This window comes from Acinonyx jubatus, chromosome D3 (assembly GCF_027475565.1).
Source record: "Acinonyx jubatus isolate Ajub_Pintada_27869175 chromosome D3, VMU_Ajub_asm_v1.0, whole genome shotgun sequence".
Lineage (NCBI taxonomy): Eukaryota > Metazoa > Chordata > Mammalia > Carnivora > Felidae > Acinonyx > Acinonyx jubatus.
Window position 1 is genome coordinate 68,111,247 of NC_069392.1, and position 26,432 is coordinate 68,137,678.

Genomic DNA, 26,432 nt, shown 5'->3' on the forward strand with positions numbered 1-26,432 from the left:
CACTCTCTCCTCACTCACTCCACTCTATGTCTCAAATGCACTAAGCAGGTTTCTGCCCCAGGGCCCTTGCATTGGCTCTTTCCTCTGCCTGGGATGTTTTCCCTCAGATAACCATATGGGTGGTTCATTCAAGTATCAGCTGCTCAAACTGATCTTTGAGCACTCTTGCCATTTCCTGCTTTATAACACTTAACACATCGCCTGGTTTCTTCCACCAGGAAGTAAGCTCCACAAAAGCAAGGGGTTTGTTCTGTTCTTGCTAAAGTCCCAGAACCAGAATAGTGCCTGGCACATGGACGGTACATATTTGTGTAATATCTAAATAAGTGGGCTTATGAAAGTGGCTCCTAGGCCCAGCTCTGCCCTGTTGATATGGTGAGTTATGTATATGAGACAAAAGAGAAAGGAGGCAAGAGGAAATGGGGGAAAGAAAGTGTAGCTATTAATAAATGAATATGAAACAGAGGCATGGGGATAAGTCAGGAAAGTAACTGTGTGATAGGAAATAGCTCATTCAGACTTGAAAGTCTATAAAGCCTAAACAAAAGGCATGAAGTTTAATTTGAAGGAATAACATTATGTGGAATTATGCAAACTCAGAAATAAAGGAAAGTTTATCTGTGAGTTGAAAGGAACTCATACTGTAGTTAAAAACATTAAAAGACTGAGAAAAAATATATTAACATCTGTGAGACTATGGTGGGAGCTTATCAGGGCACGCCCTCCGCATGGGATGAATGTTTCGGGGCAGCACGGGATGGACCAATAGGATCTCCCGGATCTTGTCCTGGCAAATCTTGTTTGCTGCCATCCCTGCTTCCAACTCTCTGCGTTCCTCTTCCTTCTCTGCTTCCCGGGCCTGCTGCTGGTAGGACATTTGCATCTGAAGTTGCTTCCTGTACTCCTGGGCCAAACTGGAACGTCTAAGATATTAGAAATGTTAAAGTACAGAATTACAAATGGTAAGCATTTGGATTCACTTAAGGCATTACAATTAAAATGGAATTTTTGAAGTCAGATTAAAATAATTTGTGAAAATCATGGTGAGAGGGGAAGAAATAGATGGAAAATTCAATAATGTGTTTATTACACAATAATAATTAAGCTAGACATAGAACAAATATTGATTTGGTTCACTCAGAATATTTCCTGCTATCTGGAGCGAGTCCTTGGCCTCTCTCCATCTCTTCTTCCACTCTTCCCCAAGGAAGAAGTGACTTTTCTTTTTTAATGTTTATTTATTTATTTTGAGAGAGAGAGACAGAGACAGAGAGAAGAGAAGAGAGCATCCCAAGTAGGCTCCACGCTGTCAGCACGGAACCCAACACTGGTACTCCATCACATGAACTGTGAGATCATGACTGGAGCCAAAATCAAGAGTTGGACGCTTAATTGATTGAACCACCAGGGTGCCCCAAGAAGTGACTTTGCTAATGGTAACACCGGAACAGGCTAGTCTGCCTGTTTTCTCCCCTGCTTTCTGCTGGAGAGACCTGCACTGGTCTGGTACTGCTGGTGACTGGGTGGGTAAAGGTGCCTCATTCTGTTCAGTATTAACTAGACAATTTCTTCCACTTACAAGCCACATTTTATTTTATTTTTTTAATTTTTTTTTCAACGTTTATTTATTTTTGGGACAGAGAGAGACAGAGCATGAACGGGGGAGGGGCAGAGAGAGAGGGAGACACAGAATCGGAAACAGGCTCCAGGCTCCGAGCCATCAGCCCAGAGCCTGACGCAGGGCTCGAACTCCCGGACCGCGAGATTGTGACCTGGCTGAAGTCGGACGCTTAACCGACTGCGCCACCCAGGCGCCCCCAAGCCACATTTTAAACATATAAACCACATATTAAATTTTATAGTGTGATTTTTTTTTTACTATGGTAAAAACCACATAATGTAAAATTGACCATTTAACAATTTTTAAGTGCAATAGTTCAGCAGTGTTAAGTACATTCACATTGTTGTGAATCAGATCTCCGGGATGTTTTCATCTTGCAAATCTGAAACTCTATACCCATTAAACAACAATAGCTCCTTCTCTCCCCCTCCCACCAGCCTCTGGCAACCACCATTCTATTTGCTGTGCAGAATTTGAATACTCTAGATATCTTGTATAAGCAAAATCATAGTATTTGTCTTTTTGTGACTGGCTTATCTCACTTAGCATAGTGTCCTCAAGGTTCTCATCCATGCAGTGACATCTGACAGGATTTTCTTCCTTCTGAAGGCTGAATAATATTCCATTGTACATATATATCACATCTGGTTCATCCATTCATCTGTTAGTGGACATTAGGGTTATTTCCACTTCCTGGCTATTGTGAACAGTGCTGCTATAAACACAGCTGTGCAAGTAGCTCTTCAAGGTCCTGCTTTCAATTATTTTGGATATATACCCACAAGTGGGATTGCTCGATCACAAGGTAGTTCTATTGTTAATTTTTTTGAGGAAATGTCCTACTTTTCTCCATAGTGCTCATGCCATTTTATAATCTATAAGCCACATTTTTTATCAGCTTTTATCAGAAATGAAGCTTTTATCATAAAATAAAGATGCATAAGCCTCTGTGGCAGATTCCATTTTCTAAAGATGGTTACAGTGAAAGCTCCCCTCCATATGCTCTTCTGCAATGTGAACCTCTATTCCCCTTATCAAGAGGTAGGGCTTATGTCTCCATCCCCTTGAATCTGCATAGGCCCAGTGACAATTTTTATGGCCAGTGACATAAAATGACCAGTGTCATATGAATATGACAAAAGTGATGCTATGTCAGTTCTAGGCATAGCCCTTACCTGGCCTGGCAGCTTCCCCTCCTGCCTACTGGAATGCTCACTATTGGAACTCTCCCTGTCGGAACCAACCACCATACTGGGAGAAGCCCAAGCACATGGAGAGGCCACATGAAGGTGTTCTGGGTGATAATACTGATGAGCTCCCCAACTCAACATACACTGCCAGGTATATGAGAAGATACTGGAGGAGTCCAGGGCAGTTGAGCCTTCAGATGAATGCAGCCCCGTCCAACAACTGACTTGAACCACATGAGGGACCCTAAGCAAGAACCACCTAGCTGAGCCTTGTCAACCAATCATGAGAGATAATCATAACTCACTTTAAGCCACAAATTTTGGGGTTATTTTATTATGCACCAATAGGTAGCTGTGACACCTTCCATATACACTTGTTTTTCTTCTCTCTCAGCTGATTCAGAAGTTGGGCAGGGAAGAAAGTTTCTATTTGTCAAGTCCCCTCACATCTCCAACAATAAACTTTTTAAAAATGAGAAGACCTCCAGAACAGAGGCAGTAGCAGGAAGTCAGTAGGGTAGGCCAGATATTAAAGTGAGTACCCCCAAACTAACAATAGGTTCAGGTACATAAACCACAGTCTTTCTAGAGTGAAAAGAGCTTATTTCTATGCATCAAGTGAGTGTGTAAGTCAGCGGACAGGCCCAAGGGACAGGAAGGGTGACCAGCAATTAGAAGAGCCAAATCTTCCTCCACCACACTGGTCACCTGAGTTGGGTATCTTGGTCATCAGTGAAAGGTTATGCTATGGTCCAAGAAATGCTGCAAGGAGGCATCTATCTGTCTGTTTCCTCCACCACAGCCTGATTGTGGTGATCAGAGGGCCACTTAGCAAAGGAAGGCACTGGTATTTCCCAAAGTGCCTAGAACACTTCAGTTTTCCCATCCAGTGAAGCTGCAAAAATTCTCCTGAGGACATTTTGCATGGACTGCTATCCCCATAAGCCATTTCTGCTAATCCAACTAATGAAGCCACACTGTGTTTCAGGGTTTGTTTCATGGGGGAGAATAGTCTTCTTGTTATTTCATTAGGATTTAATGTTGGGGCCTATTTTTAAAAAAATTGTTTCTAATGTATTTTATTTTTTAAGATGTTTGTCCAGTTTAATATCTAATGTCTATAATCACAATATACACAATAGCAATAAAATTTAATTTTACCAAGATGGCTGGTGCTTATTTCTATATGAAATTCTGTAAACCAACTTGAGCTTTTAAGACAAATTTAATACTGATGTTAAAAAATGTCAATAATGCATGAATAACGGCACATTGTCCTCTTTCCATGCTAAAAATCTGCCTTTTTTTAGGTAGTAAACAATAATAAAGAAAACAAAATCATACCTTGCAAAATTCTCCTTCTCTTCACGATTAAGCTCTTTAAGACCTTCATTTATACGTTCCTGTTCCATAACACGCTCTTCCTGTTCTTTTGCCTTTCGTTGCACTGAGAAAGACAAAAGTAATTTTTGCTAAACGACCTTCTTCAGACAAGACTTGCTGCCATCCCTCTGGGCATCAATGCCATCCTGTCTTTAGAGAGGCAGAGCTTACACCCACTGACTACATCTTAGGTCAATAAGTAGTCATCTTATCAAGTAGTCAGTCACCTTCATCAAGGGAAGAAGAGGGTTTAGGTTTGAATGTGCTGTGATCTACACATATTTTTTTCTTAACCATTTTTCATTGCAAATCTATGATCAGCCTTTTCAAACCAGGTTACCACTGTCAGAACACTTCTCACCCTTTTCTTCTTGAGGACAAACAGTTCTATTGTCATTTATGTTAATGAGAGTTTATTTATGACAAAATAAATATTGGAAAAAGCCTTAGTATATAATATATAAGGCTTTTGTAAGTTAAATTTTAAAAACATAAGCATCCAGTAAGGGGGGAAAACGACAAAGAAAACAGAGTTCACAGAAGAATAAATACAATTGGGAAATACACATCTGAAATGTATGTATCTTTGGTCCCCAAATCCATTTACAGGAACTTATCTTAAATAATCATACATGAGCCAAAAAGAACTATGTACAGAGATAGTAACCTGCAATGCTAAAATAGTAGTAAAAAGATTCAAGACAATCTGAAGGTCCATTAGTTGTGTTTAGGTAAAATAAATTATGGTCCATTTTTATAATGGATTTCTAGGCAACATTACAAATTCTATAATTGAAGAAATATGACCTGGAAAAATGTTTATAGGTGGAAAAGGCTGGCTCTAAAACAATATATTCAACATGATCCTAACTTGTGAAGGGGAATGATATACATAGTAATAATACTGGAAGGAAATACATGAAGTTGTGAATAGTAGCTATCACTGGGTGGTAGAATTATGGTTGATTTTGTTTATTTGTTTAAAAATGGCCCCAAATACTTAAATTTTCCATGTTGCCTCAATAGCTTTTAAAACATTTATCGTGGGTAAACACGGAAATCGTTTTAGCTTATAAGCTTTCTTCTAATTTTCTTACAACTCCACCCAACATGGGCCTAATAATTTTCAATGGCTGTTATAATTCATGGAGTGGAGAATCAATTAGTGGAACCAAGATGAGCTTTCTCCTGCAAAGACAACTAGTGTGGAGTCTAGTGGTACCCAAATGGTAAATGTGTCCATCTACTGCCTCTCCGGTTCATTGGGTTGGACATGGAATGATGGAAATCTGGAGGTGGCTGTTCACCCTCTCAACAGATATTTCCTTTTGTGACCAAGCACTGTTTGGAGCTGAGGGCATACAAAGGCGTGCTAAGACAGAGATTGAGCAAGCCACAGGGAGAGTCCCAGAAAGAGGATTTATTATGAATAAGGGGACATATTTGAGGAATGAGACATTTGAGCTGGTCTTGAAGGATCTCCAGGATTTCTCAAGATCAGAAACATCATAGACAGGGAAGACTACCCAAGTAAAGGTATTCAGATATGAAGGTACAGAGACACCTGCAGAAAGAAAAGAAGGACAGATAAAAGGGAGGAGGGGTATGTATGCATGCTGTGCCCTACCTCCTCATTCTCCTTTATAATCACTAAGGCACACAGACCATTCAATAGACATACTGTTCCTTTAACCTTGAAACATCTCCCACATGACTACTTAGAATCTGCTAGGATATAAAACTCTTCGTATGTTTATACTCCATGTACTAAATTAGGTAAGTTCTCCAAGGCAGGGGTCTTGCCTTAGTCCTCATATCATTTTACATATAATACCTACTTAATAAATTTTTTGGTTGCTGTTTAAGTTGAATGAAGGCCCCACTATATTATTATTATAGTTCATTTCCTTACATTTTTCTTGAACTTGAAGTTTTCTTGTACACATGACCTCATTCACAAGTTGTCTCCTTGCCTCCTTTTCAAGTCTCAGCTCCTTGTCCTTCTCAGCCAACTTCTTTTCCTTCTCTGCCTCTAATATTCTGTCCAATTCTTTCTCCTGAGCTCTTTCCTCCTCACGCCTCTGTGCCATATATCGACGATATATTTCCTGTTCTCTTGCCATCTCTTCCTACACAACAGAAAGATTACCTCATGTAGTCAAACATGTAGATGTGATATGGTGTGGAAAATTAAGTTTTAAAACAATATTTTAAAGCTACAATCCCAACCCTTTAGAACTACATACTGACACATTTACAGATGAAATATTATGTCTAGGGTTCATTTCGAAATATCCAGGGATGGTGGTAGGGAACGGGTGGGGCACAGATGAAATACAGAATGGCCAGTAGTTGGTGGTTATTGAAGTTAAGTAAAGGACACAGGAGGGTTTTATTGTACTATTCTTTATACCTGTGCTTTATAATACATTTTTAAACAAGTTACTTCAAACACATTCCCAAAGTATTTTTCAAAGCAGTTCCCAGATAATTTTCAATTATACAGCTTTTCATTTATGTAGGTTATGAAATTGTAACCTGATAAACAAAGTAAGTCATTACTACTATGATGGCACAGTCTCTGACTAGAAGCCGAGTCACTTGATGCTTTGTGACAGACATTCTCAGCCTTAGATATACTGTGGAATCAGCTGGAAGCTTAAAAAAGTACCAAGGACTGAATCTCATCCTGAGAGATTCTTGTCTAATGAACAAAGTTCCCCAAGTGATTTTAATGTGCAGCTAAGGCTTCAAACTGGGCTTTATTATGCTGGCATTTTAGTTGGCTTCTCTGTTGTTCATGGTATTATATTTGTGCTGTTCTATCTAGTCTCTGGTCTGATCTCTTTTGAGAATATCATAGATCTGAGGGGGGGCTAGCAAGGTCTGAACTGTACCCTCAGAATGCATTTGTATTCATAGTCTCATATGTGGGAATAAATTTAACAAAAGAAGTGCAAAACGTATACTCTGAAAACTAAGAAATTGAAATAATAAGTGGAAAGACATCCTACATTCACGGATCAGAAGGCAATATTATTAAAATGGCAATAGTCTACATTTGGTCTACAGATTCAAAATAATCCCTATCAAAATCCCAAATAGCTTCCATGCAGAAATCAACAAGTTGCTTCTAAATTCATATGAAAATGCAAGAGAGCCAGAAAAGCCAAAACAATCTGAAAAGGAACAAAGGTGGAGGATTCACATTTCCTGATCTCAAACTTACCACAAAAGCTACAGTGATCAAGACAAATAGATATGTGACACTGGCCTAAGGATGGACATGTAGATTAATCAAATAGAACTGAGAGTTCAGAGATAAACCCTCACATTCACTCTCAATTGATTTTGACAAGTGTACCAAGACAGTTCGATAGGGGAAGAATAGTCTCTTCAACAAATGGTGCTAGAACAATTCGATATCTACATGCAAAGGAATGATGTTGGACCCCTACCTCACACCATATACAAAATTTAACTCAAAATGGATCAAAGGCCTAAATGTGAGAGCTAAACCTATAAAACTCTAAGAAGAAAACATAGGACCACTATCTTCTTGACCTTGGTTTAGGAACAGATTTTTAGATAGGGCACCAAAAGCACATGCAACAAAACAAAATATAGATGAATTGGACTTGGGACTTCAAGGGATACCATCCCTTAAAAGTGAAACTACAACCCACAGAATAAAATATATATATATATATATTTTATATATTTTATATTTTTTTATATTTTATATTTTATATATTTTATATATTTTATATATTTATATATTTTATATATATATATTATATATTTATATATATATTTTTTATTCTGTGGGTTGTATATATATATGTGTGTGTATATATATATATACGTGTGTGTGTGTGTGTGTATATATACATATACACAACTTATGTGTAAGGGACTTGTATCTAGAACATATAAAGAACTATAACAACTCAATAATAAAGACAACCCAATTAAAAATTGGGGAAATGACTGGAATTGTTTTCTTGAAATTTCAAATGGATTCAAATAGATTTCTCTAGAAAGGTATACAAATGGTCAATAAGCACAGAAAAAGAGGCTGAACATCATTAGTCATTAGAGAAATGCACCTCAAAGCCACAAAACAGATCACTTTAAACACACTAGGATGGTTAAAATAAAAAAAGACAAACAATAACAAATGTTAACAAGCATGTGGAGAAATCAAAACCTTCTCACACTGCTAGTGAGAACAAAAAATGGTAAAGCCACTTTGGAAAACAATTTGGCAAGTACTCAGAAACTTAAACATAAAGTTACCCTAGGACTCATTAATTCCACTCCTAGGTATATACCTAAGAGGGGGGAAAAAGATAAAAAAAACCTATGTCCAAACAAAAATTTACACAAGATTACAGTAGCATTATTCATAATAGCCCAAAACTGCAAACAAATCAAATGTCCATAGACTGACAAATGGATAAAGGAAATGTGGTATATCCATACAATGGAGTATTATTCAGCCGCATAAAAGAATGAAGTACTCATACATGTTACAACATGGATAAACCTTGAAACATTGTGCTAAATGAAAGATGCCAGTCAAAAAGTCACAGAATATATAATTGTATTCATATTAAAGTCCAGAATAGCAAATCTATAGAGACAGAAAATATATTAGTAGTTGCTTAGGAATGGGGGTAGGGGGTGGGGAAGAGGGAATAGTAAGACATTAAAAAAGTTCTAAAATTGACTGTGGGAATGGTTGTACATATCTGTGAATATACCAAAAACCACTAAAATGTATGTTTTAAATGGGCAAATCATATGTTATATGACTTACCTTAATGAAGCTATTAAAAAACAAAATAAAATGATCTATGGAGATCAAATGGAGAACAAAAACTCAAGAGAAAAAAAATCAAATAATCCAATTAGAAAATGGGCAAGAATTATGAGAAAACATTTCACTGAAGAGGAAATACAGATAGCAAATGAGCATGTGAAAAGTTGATTGACATCATAGTTATTATGGAAATATAAAATGCAAAAACAATGAGATACCACTATACATCTATCAGTATGGCTAAAGTGAAAAACCAATAACACCATCAAATGTTGGCAAGGATGTAGAGAGACTGAATTATTCATTCATTGTTAGTAGGAATGTACATTATTGGTGGGATGGTAAAGCTACTCTGAAAAACAGTGGGCAGTTTCTTAAAAAACCGAACGTGCAATTACAATTGCCCTTCAGGGCATTTTCCCAGAGAAACAAAAATTTGTGCTCACATAAAAAACCTGTACATGAACGACTACAGGAGCTTTACTCATAATAGCCATAAGCTGGAAACAACTCTGATGACCTTTAACAGGTAAATGGTAAAAACAGACTGTGGTGCAGTCATAGCATGAATACTCCTCAACAATAAAAATAAACACACTACTGATACATGCAAAAACCTGGATGAATCTCCAGAGTTACGCTGAAGGAAAATGTCAATCCTAAAATGTTACACACTATACGATTCCATTTACATAACACTCTTGAAATGACAAAATTAGGGAAATGGAGAACAGATAAAAGGGAAACATGAAGAATCCTTGTGGTGATGGGGATGTTCTGTATCTTGACAGTTCAGTGTCAGTATCCTGACTGTGATACTAGACTACAGGTTTTCAAGGCATCATTGAGAGAAACTAAATAAAGGGTACATAGCATCTCTCTGTTTATTTCTTTCAACTGCATGTGAATCTAAAATTATCCCCAAATAAAAAAGTATAATTTAAAAAATAGTAGCAGACTTCTGGTTTCCAGTCTGGCATGTCAGGAGCTTAGAAGTTGCAACTCTGTCATCCTAACATCAAGGAAAAAGCTTACAAACTTAAATCAAGAACTAACCTTAGATCCATAAGAGAAGCAAGGTCACAGGGCAAACCATTGCCCCAAATTAGAGAAACATACAGGTAAATACAAAGAATCACAACTTACCACAGTGGAAACCCCTGAGCAGAAATCTGTGGGAACCAGTGCTCGGGTAGGAAAACCTGTAATTGATGAATTTCTGGAGGCTTAGTGTGGACACCTCTAAGAGTTAAAAACTCCAAGGGGGCCCAGTCATTGAGGAGTGCGGGAGACCACAATTTCTTGAGTTTTACCTCCTGAAGCTCTACCAGGTTCTCACAGTGAAAATCACAGAAAAATGTTTCTCGCAGAGGGAGGAGAAAAGGAATCATTTTGAAATACACCAGAGCATTCTATTCTCAGGTTGTTCTCAGGAGAAACTATTTAACCAGAGCCTAAACTGCTGGGGTTTTATCCCAGTTAACCGACCTGGGAGAAGGGAAATACCCAAATGCAGGGCCCCTCTAGCCTTCCACCTGGGAAAGGGAAACACCGTAATCAAGGATTCCAATGGCGACGCAGTCCAAACCCTAAGGCACCAGCTCTAAAGATCGAGGGAGAATCCCTTCCATTGCTTGCTTGGATTTTTATGGTGTGGAGCTGACCTCACCCTTCTATTATACTTATTACCACAAAGGCTCAAAGCCAGCGGAACACACTAGATGGGGCCTGACTCCTTGGTAAGACTGGTATGGTCCAATGGGTCTATCACTTCTCTGAATATAGCAACCAGATGACCCAGATTTCGTCTCCAATCTTGAAGAGGTCCCAATTCTCCCCAAATCCAGAGAATTCTTTTTATAGGGAACCCTCCTCCTTCACTTTGTAGGGACCTCCCATACTATTTAGGAGTCACTGGAAGGAGTAGACTTGATAGCCACACTGTGAAAGAGACACTTACCCAGACTACCAGATTTTACAGTACCAAGGCAGCCCACAGCCCCCAAGCCAGCCTTCAGGTGCCAGGCTCTGCAACCCACGTCACACCTCCTGGGCCTGGAGCTCCCATGCCAAAGCTGTCAGGAAACAATGTCTGGGACATTTCAAATAGCAGGAGGCCTTCTACTGGCAGCTCCCCCAATTGGGGGTGCCCAATGATCTTATATTGGGACAACCATGAAGTAAGCTCCTGTCTTTAAAACAAGTGACTATCTCACTACAGAGCCCAATCCTAATGGTTCAAAGGCCTTCAGAGAGTCCCAAGGCTCTCTCTTTCCCAAACAACTCCCCTGACCTGCAGGCTTGGCAGTTTCCCAGAGAATTACGCTAGGGACTTGGCAGCGACTGCTGCCTGCACAATCGCCCATTTACAACTCTGGTGGTCCACTGGGACAAATGCAATAACCAGACACTCCTGGCTCTATTAGACACAGAAGCCCAAGCCCAAGTTACAGTGATTCTAAGCTCAGTGGAGGACACCCCACATTCCTTTGCAAGGTGCACCCCTACTGACCCAGTGGAGCTCACTGAGATCTGCCTCAACTAGCAGTAGAGCCCATACTTGCAGTTCCGCCCTGAGCCAGGCCTCTAGTGTGTATAGTTGACCCTGAACAACGTGGGCATGCAAAATGGCACAGCCACTTTGGAAGACAATTTGGCAGTTTCTTACAAAACTAAACATACTCCTACCATATGACCCAGCATCTACGCTCCTTGGTATTTACCCAAATGAGTTGAAAACTTACAGCCATACAAAAACCTGCACACAAGCATGTACAGCAGCTTTAGTCACAATCAGTAAAACTCGGAAGCAACCAAGGATATACTTCAGTACGTAGCTGGATAAACTGGTACAACCACACAATGTTATGTTATTCAGAGTTAAAAGGACATGAGCTATCGAGCCATGAAAAGATATAGGGGAAACTTAAATGCCTATTACTTGGTGAAATAAACAAATCTAAAAAGGCAACGTACTATGTGATTCCAACTTTATGACATTCTGGAAAAGGCAAAACTGTGGAGACCGTAAAAAGATCAGTGGTTTCCAAGGGTTTGGAGTCGGGAGAGGAATGAACAGGGGAGCACAGAGGATTTTAAGGCTAGTGAAATTACTCTGTATGATACTTTCGTGGTAGATACATGACATTTTATATTTGTTCACACCCACAGAATGTACAACACCAAGAGTAAACCTTAACGTAAACTATGGGCTTTGGGGGACAATGACGTGTCGATATAGGTTCATCGATGATAACAAATGTACCACTCTGGTTGCGGGATATTGATATAGGAGAGACTGTACATGTGTGGGAGGAGGGAGTACGTGGGAAATTTCTATATCTTCTGCTCAATTTTGCTCTGAATCTAAAACCACTCTGAAATATAAAATTTTTAAAAAGGAACAAAAAATAGTACTTATGGGAAAAGCACAACACCCTCAAGAGTTCAATACAAGTTTTAAAGAAACAGCTGAATACTGAATACTGGAATGCTTTTCTCTTGCTCTCTGCTTGACAAAACTTTACCTATCTTTTGAGGTCCCTTGAATACCACTTTCTCATTGATGTCCTCCCTAGCTTCCCAGCATACTTAGTCACTCATTTCCTTCACTCCCATCCTGCTATGACAGTCCCAACACCACGTTATAGGAGTTCTCTAAATTCAGTGAGCATCAGAATCCCCTGGCAGAGCTTGTTAAAACGGATTTCTTGCCCCTGCCAAGATTTCAATTCGGAGATTCTAATTCTGGAGCCTATGAATTTCCCTTTCTAACATCTTCTCAGATGATGCTGATGCTGTTGGTTTGTGAACCACACTCAAAAGTAACCACACTCAAAAGTATCCCCTGGCAGAGCTTGTTAAAACGGATTTCTTGCCCCTGCCAAGATTTCAATTCGGAGATTCTAATTCTGGAGCCTATGAATTTCTCTTTCTAACATCTTCTCAGATGATGCTGATGCTGTTGGTTTGTGAACCACACTCAAAAGTAACATGGGTGGTGCATGGGTGGCTCAGTTGGTTGAGCATCTGACTTCAGCTCAGGCCATGATCTCACGGCTCGTGAATTTGAGCCCAACGTCGGGCTCTGTGCTGACAGCTGAGCCCGGAGCCTGCTTCAGATTCTGTGTCTCCCTGTCTCTCTGCCCCTCCCCAACACGTGCGTGCTCTCTATCTCTAAAAAACAACATAAAAAAAAAAAAAAAAAAGAGTAGCATGGGTATGGTTCATTCTACATGTGGCTGGCTCCTGTAAGACTAAAAGCTCAGCAAGGAATCTCATCTAGCACATAGTAGGCACTGAATAAATAAATATCTTACCTTTTTTTGCTTCTTTTTATCAGCCTCTTCCTGTAAGTTTTGAAGGGCCCTTTGCACGAGTTTCATGTTCAAGTCCTGCTCTTCTCTGTATTCCTTCTGAGTATGCTCTGTCTTCTCTAGGAGCGCTTTTTGCAAAGCAGCCCTAAGTTCCTGTTTTGTCTTTCGTTTCTTTAGCTTATCCTGTTCATTCTCAAGTTTCACCTGTGCTTTGTCATTTTCCTAAGGTAAAACAATAATGAAGACAATGTATCAATACAGTTGGACAAAACAAATAAGTCCAAGCATTTCACTTAAAAGATGAAAATCAAGGATTTCTTGGAATTTAGAGGGACTGTAGGATAGAAAACTTGCCTTTTCATTGCTGAGTCCGCAAGAAGGCTTTGTGCTGTGATTATAAAATAATAAATGGTTTTACAGTTTAAAATGCAGAAAAATATAAAGAGAAATCACTTTTAACCTTGTATCCCTCCCACACTACCACACTCAACATTTCAGTGCATTGGCTTTCCAGACTTTTCTATATACACCTGCAACTTCTGGATATGGATCTATTATTATGCAGCAATAGGAGCTCAAAAATGGAAATGTGCACATCAGCTGCATATACAAAATTAAACATGCAAAATTACCAATAACAAATACTCCTTTAAAAGTATTCCCCCATTCCTCTTATTTTCTTCTCTTTCTAACCCTCTGGGCTTAATTGCCTGGCCAATCAAGCAGTTTCAACTGGGGCACCAATGCTGTTGGGCATTGTGGGTTTGGTAAAATGCCTGGACGTGGTAAAAACTGAAGCATTAGCCCTCCTGCCAGAGGCAGCTGAGCCATCCTAGAGGGATAGATAAGTACTTGCCCAGCTGGGACAAGAGACGACGTGGCAATAGTGAGGATGGTGTACAATTCCCAGTGTGATTTAACCGAGACTCACAACAGCCATGATCGCCATGATCCCTGGTTTGTGAGAGAGAGAGTTATAGGCTAGACTTTCCCAGTAATGCCATGAACAGTAAATCCTGAATTGTGAGGTTCAAACGAAAATGTGAAACCGAGCTGCAGCACCTAAGGAAAAGTAATGGCTATCAAACATGAAAGCCAATGCAATAGCCAGACACACTTTTTTTTAACAGTAAGTCTGACTACACCGGGAGGAAGCAATCAGCCAAACCCAGACTCTGAGACATGGGGGAGATGGGACGGGACAGCAGAGATCTGTTCAAGACTAAGAGATCTGAAAGCAGTTGGCCACGTCTTGGTTTCCCTGGGGTGGTTCTGATGACACACCTATTGTGCTGATGTAATGAATTTATTGCATCCTTTCCATCTCAAATGCACCCTGGCTTGAATAAGAAACAGTCACTCCCTCTAAAGAGACTATAAGACTCATGTTTGGATTCTTCTCTAAATATCAAATAATTTAGGCTGTGATGGAAATTAGATGCTGATTTTAGATGATAAAAAGGAGTCACAGTTAACTTTTTTATGTCTGATATTGGCACATGTCAGGAAATGTCCTTTGTTGAGATGCACACTTGACATGTATTTAAGGGGGAAATGACCCTCCTGGTATTTATGTTTTAAAACGTAAAAATGGAGTGCGGTTGGGGGCAGGTAGAAGAAACCAATGTGGCAAAATTACACAGCTGCTAAAACAGGGAGATGGGTAGAGGAGGGATTCATTGTACTCTTCTGTGCATTTGAAAATGTTCACAATAAAACATCAAGGGGCACCTGGGTGGCGCAGTCGGTTAAGCGTCCGACTTCAGCCAGGTCACGATCTCGCGGTCCGTGAGTCCGAGCCCCGCGTCAGGCTCTGGGCTGATGGCTCGGAGCCTGGAGCCTGCTTCCGATTCTGTGTCTCCCTCTCTCTCTGCCCCTCCCCCGTTCATGCTCTGTCTCTCTCTGTCCCAAAAATAAATAAACGTTGAAAATAAATAAATAAATAAATAAATAAATAAATAAATAAAAGGGGTGAAATTTATATAACATTCTCAAAATTACAAAATGATAATGATAAAGAATATATCAGTGGCTGCCAGGAGTTAGGATTGAGGGAGGTTACGACTATACAGGAGTAACTTTAAAGGAGTTTCTTTGAGGGGGACCTGGGTGGCTCAGTTGGCTAAGTATCCAACTCTTGATTTTTGCTCAGGTCATGATCTTGAGGTTTGTGAGTTTGAACCCTGCATTGGGCTCTGTGCTGACAGCCAGGAACCTTCTTGGGATTCTCTCCCTCTCTCTCTCCCCCTCCCCCACTCTTTCCCTCTCTCTCTGCTCTTCCCCCGACCTGTACACACGCTCTCTCTCAAAATAAATGAATAAAACTTAAAAAAAAAAATAGTTTCTTTGAATGGTGGAACAGTTCTGTATCTTGATTTTGGTAGTACTTACAAAATCTATACATGTGATAAAATTTCTAGAACCATATCCCTTCCCCCCAAGAGTGCATGTAGAAACTGGTGAAATCCAAAGGTTTTACTACATTTAAATAAAGAATAACTTTAATTGAAGGTATTATACCAATATTAATTTCCCATTTTGTTCTTTCAAATGCACTTTTTGTTCATGTTTATTTTTTATCCTGCAATTTTACTGAATTTGTTGATTAGATCTAACGGTTTTGGGGTACAATCTTTAGAATTTTCTGGATGTAAAATCTTATCATCTGCAATAGAGACCATTTTACTTCTTCCTTTCCAATTCTGATGACTTTTATTCTCTTTCTTACCTAAGTGCTCTGTTAAGGACTTCCAGTACTATGTTGCACAGGAGTGGTGACAATGGGTACCCTTGGTTTTTTTTCTGATTTTATAGAAAAAGCTTAAAACCTTTTACCATTGAGTATGATGTTAGCTATGGGCTTGTCATATATTGTCATTATGTTGAGACACCTCCTTCTATACCTAATGTGTTGATATCTCAGAACAGAAGCAGTTTCAATTTTCTTAGAGAAGCTAAAATATTTAGGCATCTTCCACTAAACTCTCTAAGAGAAAACAGTTTCAAACCCAGGGAAGGTTTTCAGGGGCTCTGAAAAAGCTTACCTTTAACATTTATTATGGTTCCAAATCTCAGAACTTGAGATTTCCCAGGAAAATATACCTTCTTCCTAAATTTGGTGGTATTAAAGTATCAGTTGCTAGAAGCTCTATATATGTATAAAATTGCTACTTTTTTTAATGCTTTCATACATTTCCACTGACACCTTTCTCTTTTTTTTTTTTTCTTTTTGAGAGAGAGAGAGACAGACAGACAGAACATGAGCACAGGAGGGGCAGAGAGAGAGGGAGATACAGAATCCGAAGCAGGCTCCAGGCTCTGAGATGTCAGCACAGAGCCCCACGCAGGGCCTAAACTCATGAACCATGAGATCATGACCTGAGCCGAAGTATGACCCTCAACTGATTAAGCCACCCAGGCACCCCTCTAGTTTCTATATAGTAGGGGCAGTGACCTGAAATTATTGATTTTGGTGACTGGGGTGAAGGGAGCCTCTGTAGCTGTTGTATAATGCTTTACATAGGTCATGGAAGTCCTATAGAGTTATCCATATCAAAGAATGGGGGAATGTTGCCAAACTGCCACTTACCCTCTACAGTACTGCCCATGATTCTCACATTTCACCCTCACAACAAAGACAAGTGTCTTTTGCCTCATTTTTAATTTTTTAATTTTTAATTTTTTAATGTTTATATTTGAGAGAGATGTGTATACTAGCAGGGAAGGGCCAAAGAGAAAAGGACAGAGGATCAGAAGCGGGCTCTACACTGACAGCAGCAAGCCCCATGCAGGGCTTGAACTCATGAACCATGAGATCATGATCTGAGCTGAAGTTGGACACTTAACCAACTGAGCCACCCACGTGCTCCTGACTCATTTTTTAGATAAAGAACCCAAGTCACAGTAGTGAAGTCACTTGCCCAATGCAATGGGACAGCACTGTTAACTGGGCCTTGGAATCCCAGACTCTAACCATGGTCTGCTGCCCCTGTGAAGCAGCCAGGCCATTGGGCAAACTGCATGTAACCATGTCCTACACCCACTGAGCAGATCATCTTGTGACAAGCACTGTAAAAGGCCCACCACAAAGCGCGCCTCCTCTTCCTTCAGCTGCTGCGCGGCCCGCCTTTGCGCCTTGATGCTGGTGATCTGGGCATTCAGCCCCAGGCGTGTGTTCTCCACCAGCTCTTTCTGCCTCCTTGCCTCTTGGGCTTCTCGCTTTTCCTTGGCTAATCGGTCTTCCTCCCAGAGCTTTGAGAACATTTGCTCTTCCACCAGTTTCTGTCTTTTCAGTTCCTCATTAAAAGCTATCTGTGCTTTCCGCTCCTCGCACACCTTCTTCTGATGGACACAAAACAAGTGAACACGGAGTTCTTCGCAGCATTCCCTGAAAGGAGAATTTTAAAAAGGCAAAAGTTAGCCTTCCATGAGACACGGCTCTATTTAGGCACACATCTGCACAGACACTGGAGAAAGAAAAATGAAAGACCTAGACGTAGGCCACCAGAGCCGAGGAGACATGTGAGGGGCAGCAGGGACGTAGGCACCATGATGTCATAGACAAAACACAGGCATTGGAGTCAGGCTGAGCAGGCTTTGAATCCGAGAGCTGACATTTCTGTGTGACCTTGGATCAAAAACTAGACCTCTCTGAGCCTGTTTCTTTATCTGTAAAACAACTCTTTTTCAAGGTTCTGGTAAGGATCAGAGAAAATGGATGAAAATATCTGGTAAATAATGGAAGCTAAATAAATGGTAACTATTATTACTACTGTAGAGGAAACAGAAGAGGCAAGGATCCCTGCACTATTACAAATAGATTAAGGCTTTGGTAGGAAGAGACCCTGCATGCCATAGAAAGAGCTAAGGGTCAGCATGTCATGGTGAAGTTGACCCAATGCCCCTGGCTTCCTGGCAGGATACATGTCACTGAAGGGGGTTCTGCCAGAGCTGGGAAAATAGCCCAAATGCTGCCTTTTCATACCCAGGCTTCTGTCACCATTCCAGAAGAAATGCTCTTTCAGTAAGTGTTTAGACCTCATCCTTTCTTTCACTCTTGGTAATTCAAACTTCTTCAAAAGTTCTTCATTGAGCCCATTTTTAATTTAAGGGCTGCGATACTCAATACTGCCTACACTTTAGAATTACATAGAGGTACCTTTAAAGTTCTACTCTCCACTTCTTCCCCCTGATACTCAAAGATTAGTTAAATCAGAATATCTGGGGGTAGCACCCAGGCATCTATGTTTTTTCAGAGCTCCTCAGGAACTTCTGGCATACAACCAAGTTTGAGAACCTCTGATTCAAGGCAATGTTTATAAACATCAAGTCTTCCTGATTTCATCAAATTCAACATCAAGAAGCTAAAATTTGAGAATGGGCTCAGTAAAGAACTTTGAAGAATTTTAGTTGCTAAGGCTGAAAGAAAGAATGATATCTAAAATTACAAGAGTGGTCAATACCACAGAAATTGACCCTGTAGAGTATCATTCAACATTTGATAAAGACTAGACCCATTTCCCTAACTAAAGGGGAATCTCTGTGAGGGCTGGGACTCAGGAATACATTTCAGGAATATATGCCCCATACTACCTACCCAATGTCCAATAAATAATTCTTGGTTAAATTGATTATATATACAGTCACACTTATTAGCAAAATAGTGACAACTAGCAGTTACCTACATTCTATGAAAAGCTGAAAGAGATTCCAGAAGCTGAAATTGTTACATTATCAAAAAAACCAAAACATTTTAACATTGAAAAATGAACTCATCTGTCTGGGATTCATCCGTGAAATTCTATCAGAATTGGCCATGACAACTAACTAAAGTCCTTCCAAATCTTATGACTTATACTCCAGGAAAGTTATTCAATTAATGAAAATCTGAAGCCTAAAAATAACAAGTATGACTTATGATATTTTTTTTCTTAAAAAGAAAACCTCTTTCTAATTACACAACTAACACATGCAGAAAAACTGGAAAATACAGAAAAGTGTGAAGACACTAACAATATGCTTAATCCCACTACTCAAACACAACTGCTTTTAGCATGTTAGCATATTTCTTTCCAGTCTTCTGTATGTGCATTTTTACTACAATTGGGGTCATTCTGCATATCTACATACATATATTGGTATCTCCTTATATCTTAATTTTCTCACCTAACACTATATTGGGAATGTTTCTTCATGAAGTCTTCTTAAAAGTAATTCCTAACCTCAAAACTTTATTATAATTTATTAAGCTGTGGAATAGAGGCTGGAGCCTATATCAGTTTATTTAAAAATTGCCTTATTTGATGAACATATTGGTTACTTCTTTTACTATAATGTTGCAATGAATATTCTTTTTTTTAGGTTTATTTATTTATTTTGGAAGACAGAGAGAGAGAGAGAGAGAGAGAGAGAGAGAGCACTCAAGCTGGGGAGGTGGGGAGAGACACAGTGAGAGAGAATCCCAAGCAGGTCCCTCACTGTCAGTGCAAATCCCAACACAGGGTTCAATCTCATGAACTGTGAGAAAATAACCTGAGCAGAAATCAAGAGTCAGATGCTCAACCTACTGAGCCACTCAGGTGCCCCTATAATGAATATTCTTAAATGTAGCTCTTTCTGCTTATCTCTGATCATTTCCTTAAAGTAATTCCCTCCCTTAATATAAAATCAGAGTACAAAAACATTGTAAGGCATTTGAGGATGTATGCTGTCAAGAAATCATAAATTAACACTGTATGAAGATGTCCATATCAAGTATTTCTTTAGATCAATATGTCTTCAAACTTTTTTGATTATGTATCCCTTTCAGTAAAAAAATTCTATGTACCTACAAACAGGTAGGATTATTACTTATAAGTCATATGCAATTATTACTATGTTACTATATCACATAAATTATTAAATATATGCAAAAGTAAAAAACCAAGGACAGATGAAATTAAAAAAAAAAACATCAAATATTTCCTCCCTACATCCTAATGATTCACCTATTCTCTTAACCTTGAGAACACTTGATTCAGGGATGGTCACTTTTATCTACAGACAGTATATCTATATTAATGATAATAATCATTGATAAGAGAAAAACCTTTTGTTTGCCAGTGCTTTACATAGTACTTTCAGAGTAAAATCTTATTTTTTTAAATACAGAAAGCCAGATTGAAACAAATTTTTAAAATTTTACTTATTTTTGAGAGATACACAGAGACAGAGAGTAATCAGGGGAGGGGCAGAGAGAGAGGGAGACACAGAATCTGAAGCAGGATCCAGGCTCTGAGCTCTCAGCACAGAGCCCAACGTGGGGCTCAAACCCATGAACCATGGGATCACGACCTCAGCAGAAGTAGGACACTTAACTGACTGAGCCACCCAGGCAACTCTCACAGTAGTCTTATTTTAGCAGCAACTTCTTACTCAACACGTCTCCGGAGGCAAGGGAAACAAAAGCAAAAATGAACTACTGGGACCTCATCAAAATAAACAGCTTCTGCACAGTGAAGGAAACAATCAGCAAAACTAAAAGGCAATCGGCAGAATGGAAGAAGATATTTGCAAATGACATATCAGATAAAGGGTTAGTATCCAACATCTATAAATAACTTATCAAACTCAACACCTAAAAACCAAATAATCCAGTGAAGAAATGGGCAAAAGACATGAATAGACACTTCTCCAAAGAAGACATCCAGATGGCCAACCGGCACATGAATAAATGCTCAACGTCACTCATCATCAGGGAAATACAAATCAAAACCACAATGAGATACCACCTTACACCTGTCAGAATGGCTAACATGAACAACTCAGGCAACGACAGATGTTGGTGAGGATGCGGAGAAAGAGGATCTCTTTGGCATTGTTGGTGGGGATGCAAGCTGGTGCAGCCACTCTGGAAAACAATATGGAGGTTCCTCAAAAAATTAAAAACAGAACTACCCTGCGACCCAGCAATTGCACTACTAGGCATTTATCCAAGGGATACAGGTGTGCAGTCTCGAAGGGACATATGCACCCCAATGTTTATAGCAGCACTATCAACAATAGCCAAAGTATGGAAAGAGCCCAAATGTCCATCGATGGATGAATGGATAAGATGTGGTAGATATATGCAAAGGAGTATTACTCGGCAATCAAAAAGAATGAAATCTTGCCATTTGCAACTATGTGGATGGAACTGGAGGGTATTGTGCTAAGCGAAATTAGTCAGAGAAAGACAAATATCATATGCCTTCACTCATATGAGGACTTTAAGAGACAAAACAGATGAACATAAGGGAAGAGACACAAAAATAATATAAAAACAGGGAGGGGAACAAAACATAAGAGACTCTTAAATATGGAGAACAAACAGAGGGTTACTGGAGGGGTTGTGGGAGGGGGGATGGGCTAAATGGGTAAGGGGCATTAAGGAATCTACTCCTGAAATCATTGTTGCACTATATGCTAACTGATTTGGATGTAAATTTAAAAAAATAAAATTAAGAAAAAAGTCTTATTGTATCCTCACATGTGTCATATAACTTAGAGCAGCAAGTAATATCCCCATTTTAGAATTAAAGCAATTGAAACTCAGGAAACCTTATGGTCTTCCCAAGCCACATAGCCAATAGTTGTAATATTAGCAACAGTTACGGAGTGGGTATTATTTGCCAGGCACTGTTCTAAGCCCTCGACATGTATGAACTCTTGTAATCTTCATAGCAACCAATGTCGCAATGAACATTATTGCAATTTCATTATTATTATTGTCCCCAGTTTACAGATAAAATAGAGGCACAGAGCAATTAAACATCTTAGATAAGTTCATACATTTCATATGTGGTGGAACTGGGACTGAAGACCTAGAAGTCTGGCCCTGGAGTTTGAATTCTTTGGTACTTCATTCTGTCACCTCTATCAGTAATTAACAGAGGCAAGACTATCCTCAAGTGTTCTGACAATACATCCTAGGGTATTCATTTAATAAAAACACTCCAAAACAAAACAAAACCAAAAAATGCCTACCTTAATCTGGGATCCAGTCACTAACTGTATATAAATATAGGACACTTAAAAACAAAGTTCATGATGCATCAAAAGCATGATCCATAAAAGAAATATTGATAAATAGAATTGCATCAAATTTAAAAATTCTCTGTGAAAGACCCTGTTAAGAGGATTAAAAAAAAAACAAACCACAGACTAGGAAGAAAAATATTTCCAAAGCACATATCCTACGCAAAGGACTCATATCTAGAATATATAAAAAACTTTAAAAACTTAATAGGTAATCCAATTAGAAAATGGGCAAAGACATGAAGAGGCATTTACCAAAGAGGATACACAGATACCAAATAAGCACATAAAAAGTTGTTCAACATCACCAGTCATTAGGAAAATGCCAATTAAGACCATGATGAGATATCACTGCATACCTCTAACAGTGACAGTATAAAAATCTTGGCGAGAACATGGAAAAACTTGGTCTTTTATACATTACTGGTGCAAATATAAGATGGTACAACCACACCGGAAAACACTTTGGCAGTTTCTTTAAGAACTAAACACACATAGGGGCGCCTGGGTGGCGCAGTCGGTTAAGCGTCCGACTTCAGCCAGGTCACGATCTCGCGGTCCGTGGGTTCGAGCCCCGCGTCAGGCTCTGGGCTGATGGCTCAGAGCCTGGAGCCTGTTTCCGATTCTGTGTCTCCCTCTCTCTCTGCCCCTCCCCCGTTCATGCTCTGTCTCTCTCTATCCCAAAAATAAATAAACGTTGAAAAAAGAACTAAACACACATATAAAGATTCAGCAATAGCACAGGACAACTATCCAGGAGAAATGAAAATTTATGGTCACACAAAAATCTGTATGCAAATGTTCATATTAGATTCATTTATAATAGCTAAAAGGTAGAAACCATCAAAATGTCCTTCAGTAGTGAATGGTTTACACAAACCTAAGTATATCCATACAAGGGAACACAAAGCACAAACCACTGATATGTGTAGCAACTTGGATGGACCTTACAAAGGCACCATGTTGAATGAAAACAAGCCAATCTCAAAAGAACAAATATTGTGTGATTCCATGCATGTAACATTCTTGAAATGGTGAAAGGAAAAAGAAAAGAGATTAGTGGCTGCCCGAGGCCGAGAATGATGGGGGTGAGAGGAGTGGGTGTGACCACACGAGGGAGATCACTGTGGCACTGGAATAGGTCTGTATCTTGATTGTGGTGGTGAGTTAGATGGACCTACACGTGTGATAAAAGGAGACAGAACTGTACACACATATTGCACCACTGTCAATTTCCCTAATAGTGTGGCTATAGTTATGTAATATATAACCACTGGGAGAAACCGGGAGAAGGGTACATGGCACCTCTGTAAATGTATAATTATTTTGAAATTTAAAATTAAAAAAAAAGAGAGAGAAATCACTGGCTATCTTATTATTACTCATTTAATTATTACTGAAAATAATGTCTCTGTTTGGAAGAATAAGAACACTAAAAATGACCCAATCAAATGGGTCACATGTCCCTGTGAATGCACATGTCCACCAAAGACAAGTACAAGCATGTTCATAGCAGCTTTATTCTTAAGAGTCCCAAACTGGAAATAACCGAAATGCCCATTGTCTGGAAAATGAACAAATACGTTGTGGCATATTCATACAATGGAATACAAAAAGGAGGCAGAGGAGAAGGCAGTGGAGGAGGGGGAGTAATTTCATCTTGCTCCATATATGTGTTAAAGCTCCACTTAAATTTTCAATAATGGGGCCTGATTTAGCATCCTTGGTCAAAATTTAACCCTGACCCTTCACTGTCATAATGAATGAAAACTATGTTTGATAGTCTGTATTAAAGAGTTGGCAGTATTATGTTAAAAGCACTATAAACAATTTGTTTTCAGATAAATTATAAAGCTGTAGGATATAACTGTTTCTTCAAAAAGATAACAACTTATCTAACTAGCAAGTTGTACAACTTCTCTGTGAAGCCATATACTTAGTTATACGAGATTTGTCTATGAAATCTGTAAGATGTTACCAAATTGATAGGTATTTTAACGGCCCAAACCACTTTTGAGCCTCATTGTCCTTACTGTGTTCAGAAGCATTCACCAAGGAGTGGAAAATATATGAATGTTCCATTGAAATTCATTTGCTAGTGTCCCCTTTGTCCCTCCCTGCATCTTCCCCTCCAGAAGCCGGTAGGGAGTGTCCAAGTCCTATCAAGGACAAGGCGTGAGGCTATACTTTACACAGGCTAGAAAATCCAAGTCTAATCCTGTCTTGGTTACTACAAGCTTGAAGACTCAAGAAAATTAATATCTGTGGAACTCAAGTCACCTATATGCTAGATGAGGAAAGCAGCAAGTCCCTTCTGGACATATGCATTACTACCACTCTGGTTTTCTTCACTGCCCTCCTCCAGCAGGTCCCTAAGCCCTGGAACTTGCCATTCCCTCCAGTGTGAGCAGTTTAATTTACTCTGTTGGCACAGCTGTATCTGCGATCTGTATGAACTCCCCACTGAATTAGCTTACTTGTCCTCTAGGCTTCTACCAGGAGGATTTAGGGCAGTCTCTATGATTAACAACAACTTCATGGCAGAGAGAGAGGAGATGGCAAAAGCCTTGCCTCTGAAACCATGTTTTGATCTCTCTACATGCCTGGTTTTGCTGTTTTCTCACACCTGTTGACCTTTGGATTTCTCATTGGCTCCAATTCTGCATGCTGTGAAAAATGAACTCTTACATTCCTTTTGAATTGTGCTAGACTTTAATTCGGGGTTTACATTAACTTCGTTTTGTTACTTTGTTACATTACTCTGTTCCCAAATCCAGGGTAACATGATACACAAGCTGCCCCACTCACATTTGGTGACCTGATAGCCTAAGTGACATTTGTTTTTGTGTGAAGCCAATCAGTCTATTATTCAATCCCAGAACCTGGCACAAAGTAGGGGCCCAGAAATCAATTATTTAATTATTAAATGATAATGGCTATGTTTTAAGCATTGCCAGGTGATACTTGAACTTTAAAAATCCCTTCTGAAGATAAAAGTCTTAATCAGTTACTCCAAAATTAAGAGACTGATAAAGTGGATAATTGGGGGCATTCCATGGGTCACATCATGTGATCATCACTATATTAAGAGACATGAATGAAAAAAAGGGGGCAAAATGAACACACCATCCTGAGATACATAATGGTAATTCTTGATGCACACTCTTAGAAGGCATTATTAGAGCCACTGAAAATATAACTGAGGAATTACACATATAATGAAATTATAAATATATAAATGTGCTCTTGCTCTAAGAGTTGTAGATCTAAGAAGGAATACAACACATTGAGACTTTTTAGTATACCTTTGCTTTAGAAGGAAGGAATCTCTCACACTTTGTGAAATTAAAAGCCTTCGTCAAGCTCTTCATGATATAAATCATCTCAGGTAGTTCCATTCAAATTTTCCCTCTGTAACTAGAGTATTGGTCTGAAATGAGAGTATAAATTCAGGGTATTCCCAAAAGGGAAAAAGCAAAACAAAAAGGGCTGATGAAGACAACCACAGGATTGGAGTGCGTATAGTGAAGACCAGAGATCTGAAAACTGAGAGTCACTGTGAGTCTGGGTCAGGAAGTGGATCAAAAGTTAAGGTTAAGACTCCGAGGACCAAGAGGCCAGTCAAGTAAACAATAAAGAACAGGGAGCCAAGCATACATTCTGCACAGGTAGAGACTACAGCACTAGGGGAAAACTCAACTCTACCAAAGACTTCCTGGGACAGGAACTTTCTGCCAATAGCATGTCTGAGATTAATATCCAAAATTCAGTAACAGAATCTCACTTGGTACTTCCATTCTAATTGGGAGACAAGAACAGAACGTTAGAGTACAGTACTTACACCAACTCAGTACCTGCATGAGTGGACATGAGCAGTGTGGTCGAATAGCAATTTTCTACTGTTATCCCCTTAAAAACCATCAATTTTGGTAGTTTGAGAGTACCTTTGTGGGAGTCCAGGAGTCTGGCGGAGAAGTTATGGCATACCACTAGAGACAAAAATCTGGTAATAGACACATTGAAGAGAGTAAGAACAGCTTCAT

At 39.3% G+C, this 26,432-nt stretch overlaps 1 protein-coding gene across 1 annotated transcript; it reads right to left on the minus strand.

Moving 5' to 3' along the window:
• Positions 1 to 420: 420 nt before the first annotated feature.
• On the minus strand, positions 421 to 25,817 carry CFAP53 (cilia and flagella associated protein 53). The gene is made up of 6 exons (XM_053205644.1): positions 25,695 to 25,817; positions 17,419 to 17,722; positions 13,339 to 13,557; positions 6,107 to 6,323; positions 4,156 to 4,258; positions 421 to 923 (listed from the first exon to the last, which is right to left on the minus strand). The coding sequence occupies exons 2-6, from the start codon at positions 17,596 to 17,598 to the stop codon at positions 695 to 697; spliced, it is 948 nt and encodes a 315-aa protein (XP_053061619.1). The 5' UTR covers positions 17,599 to 17,722; positions 25,695 to 25,817; the 3' UTR covers positions 421 to 694.
• Between the last annotated feature and the right edge of the window lie 615 nt (positions 25,818 to 26,432).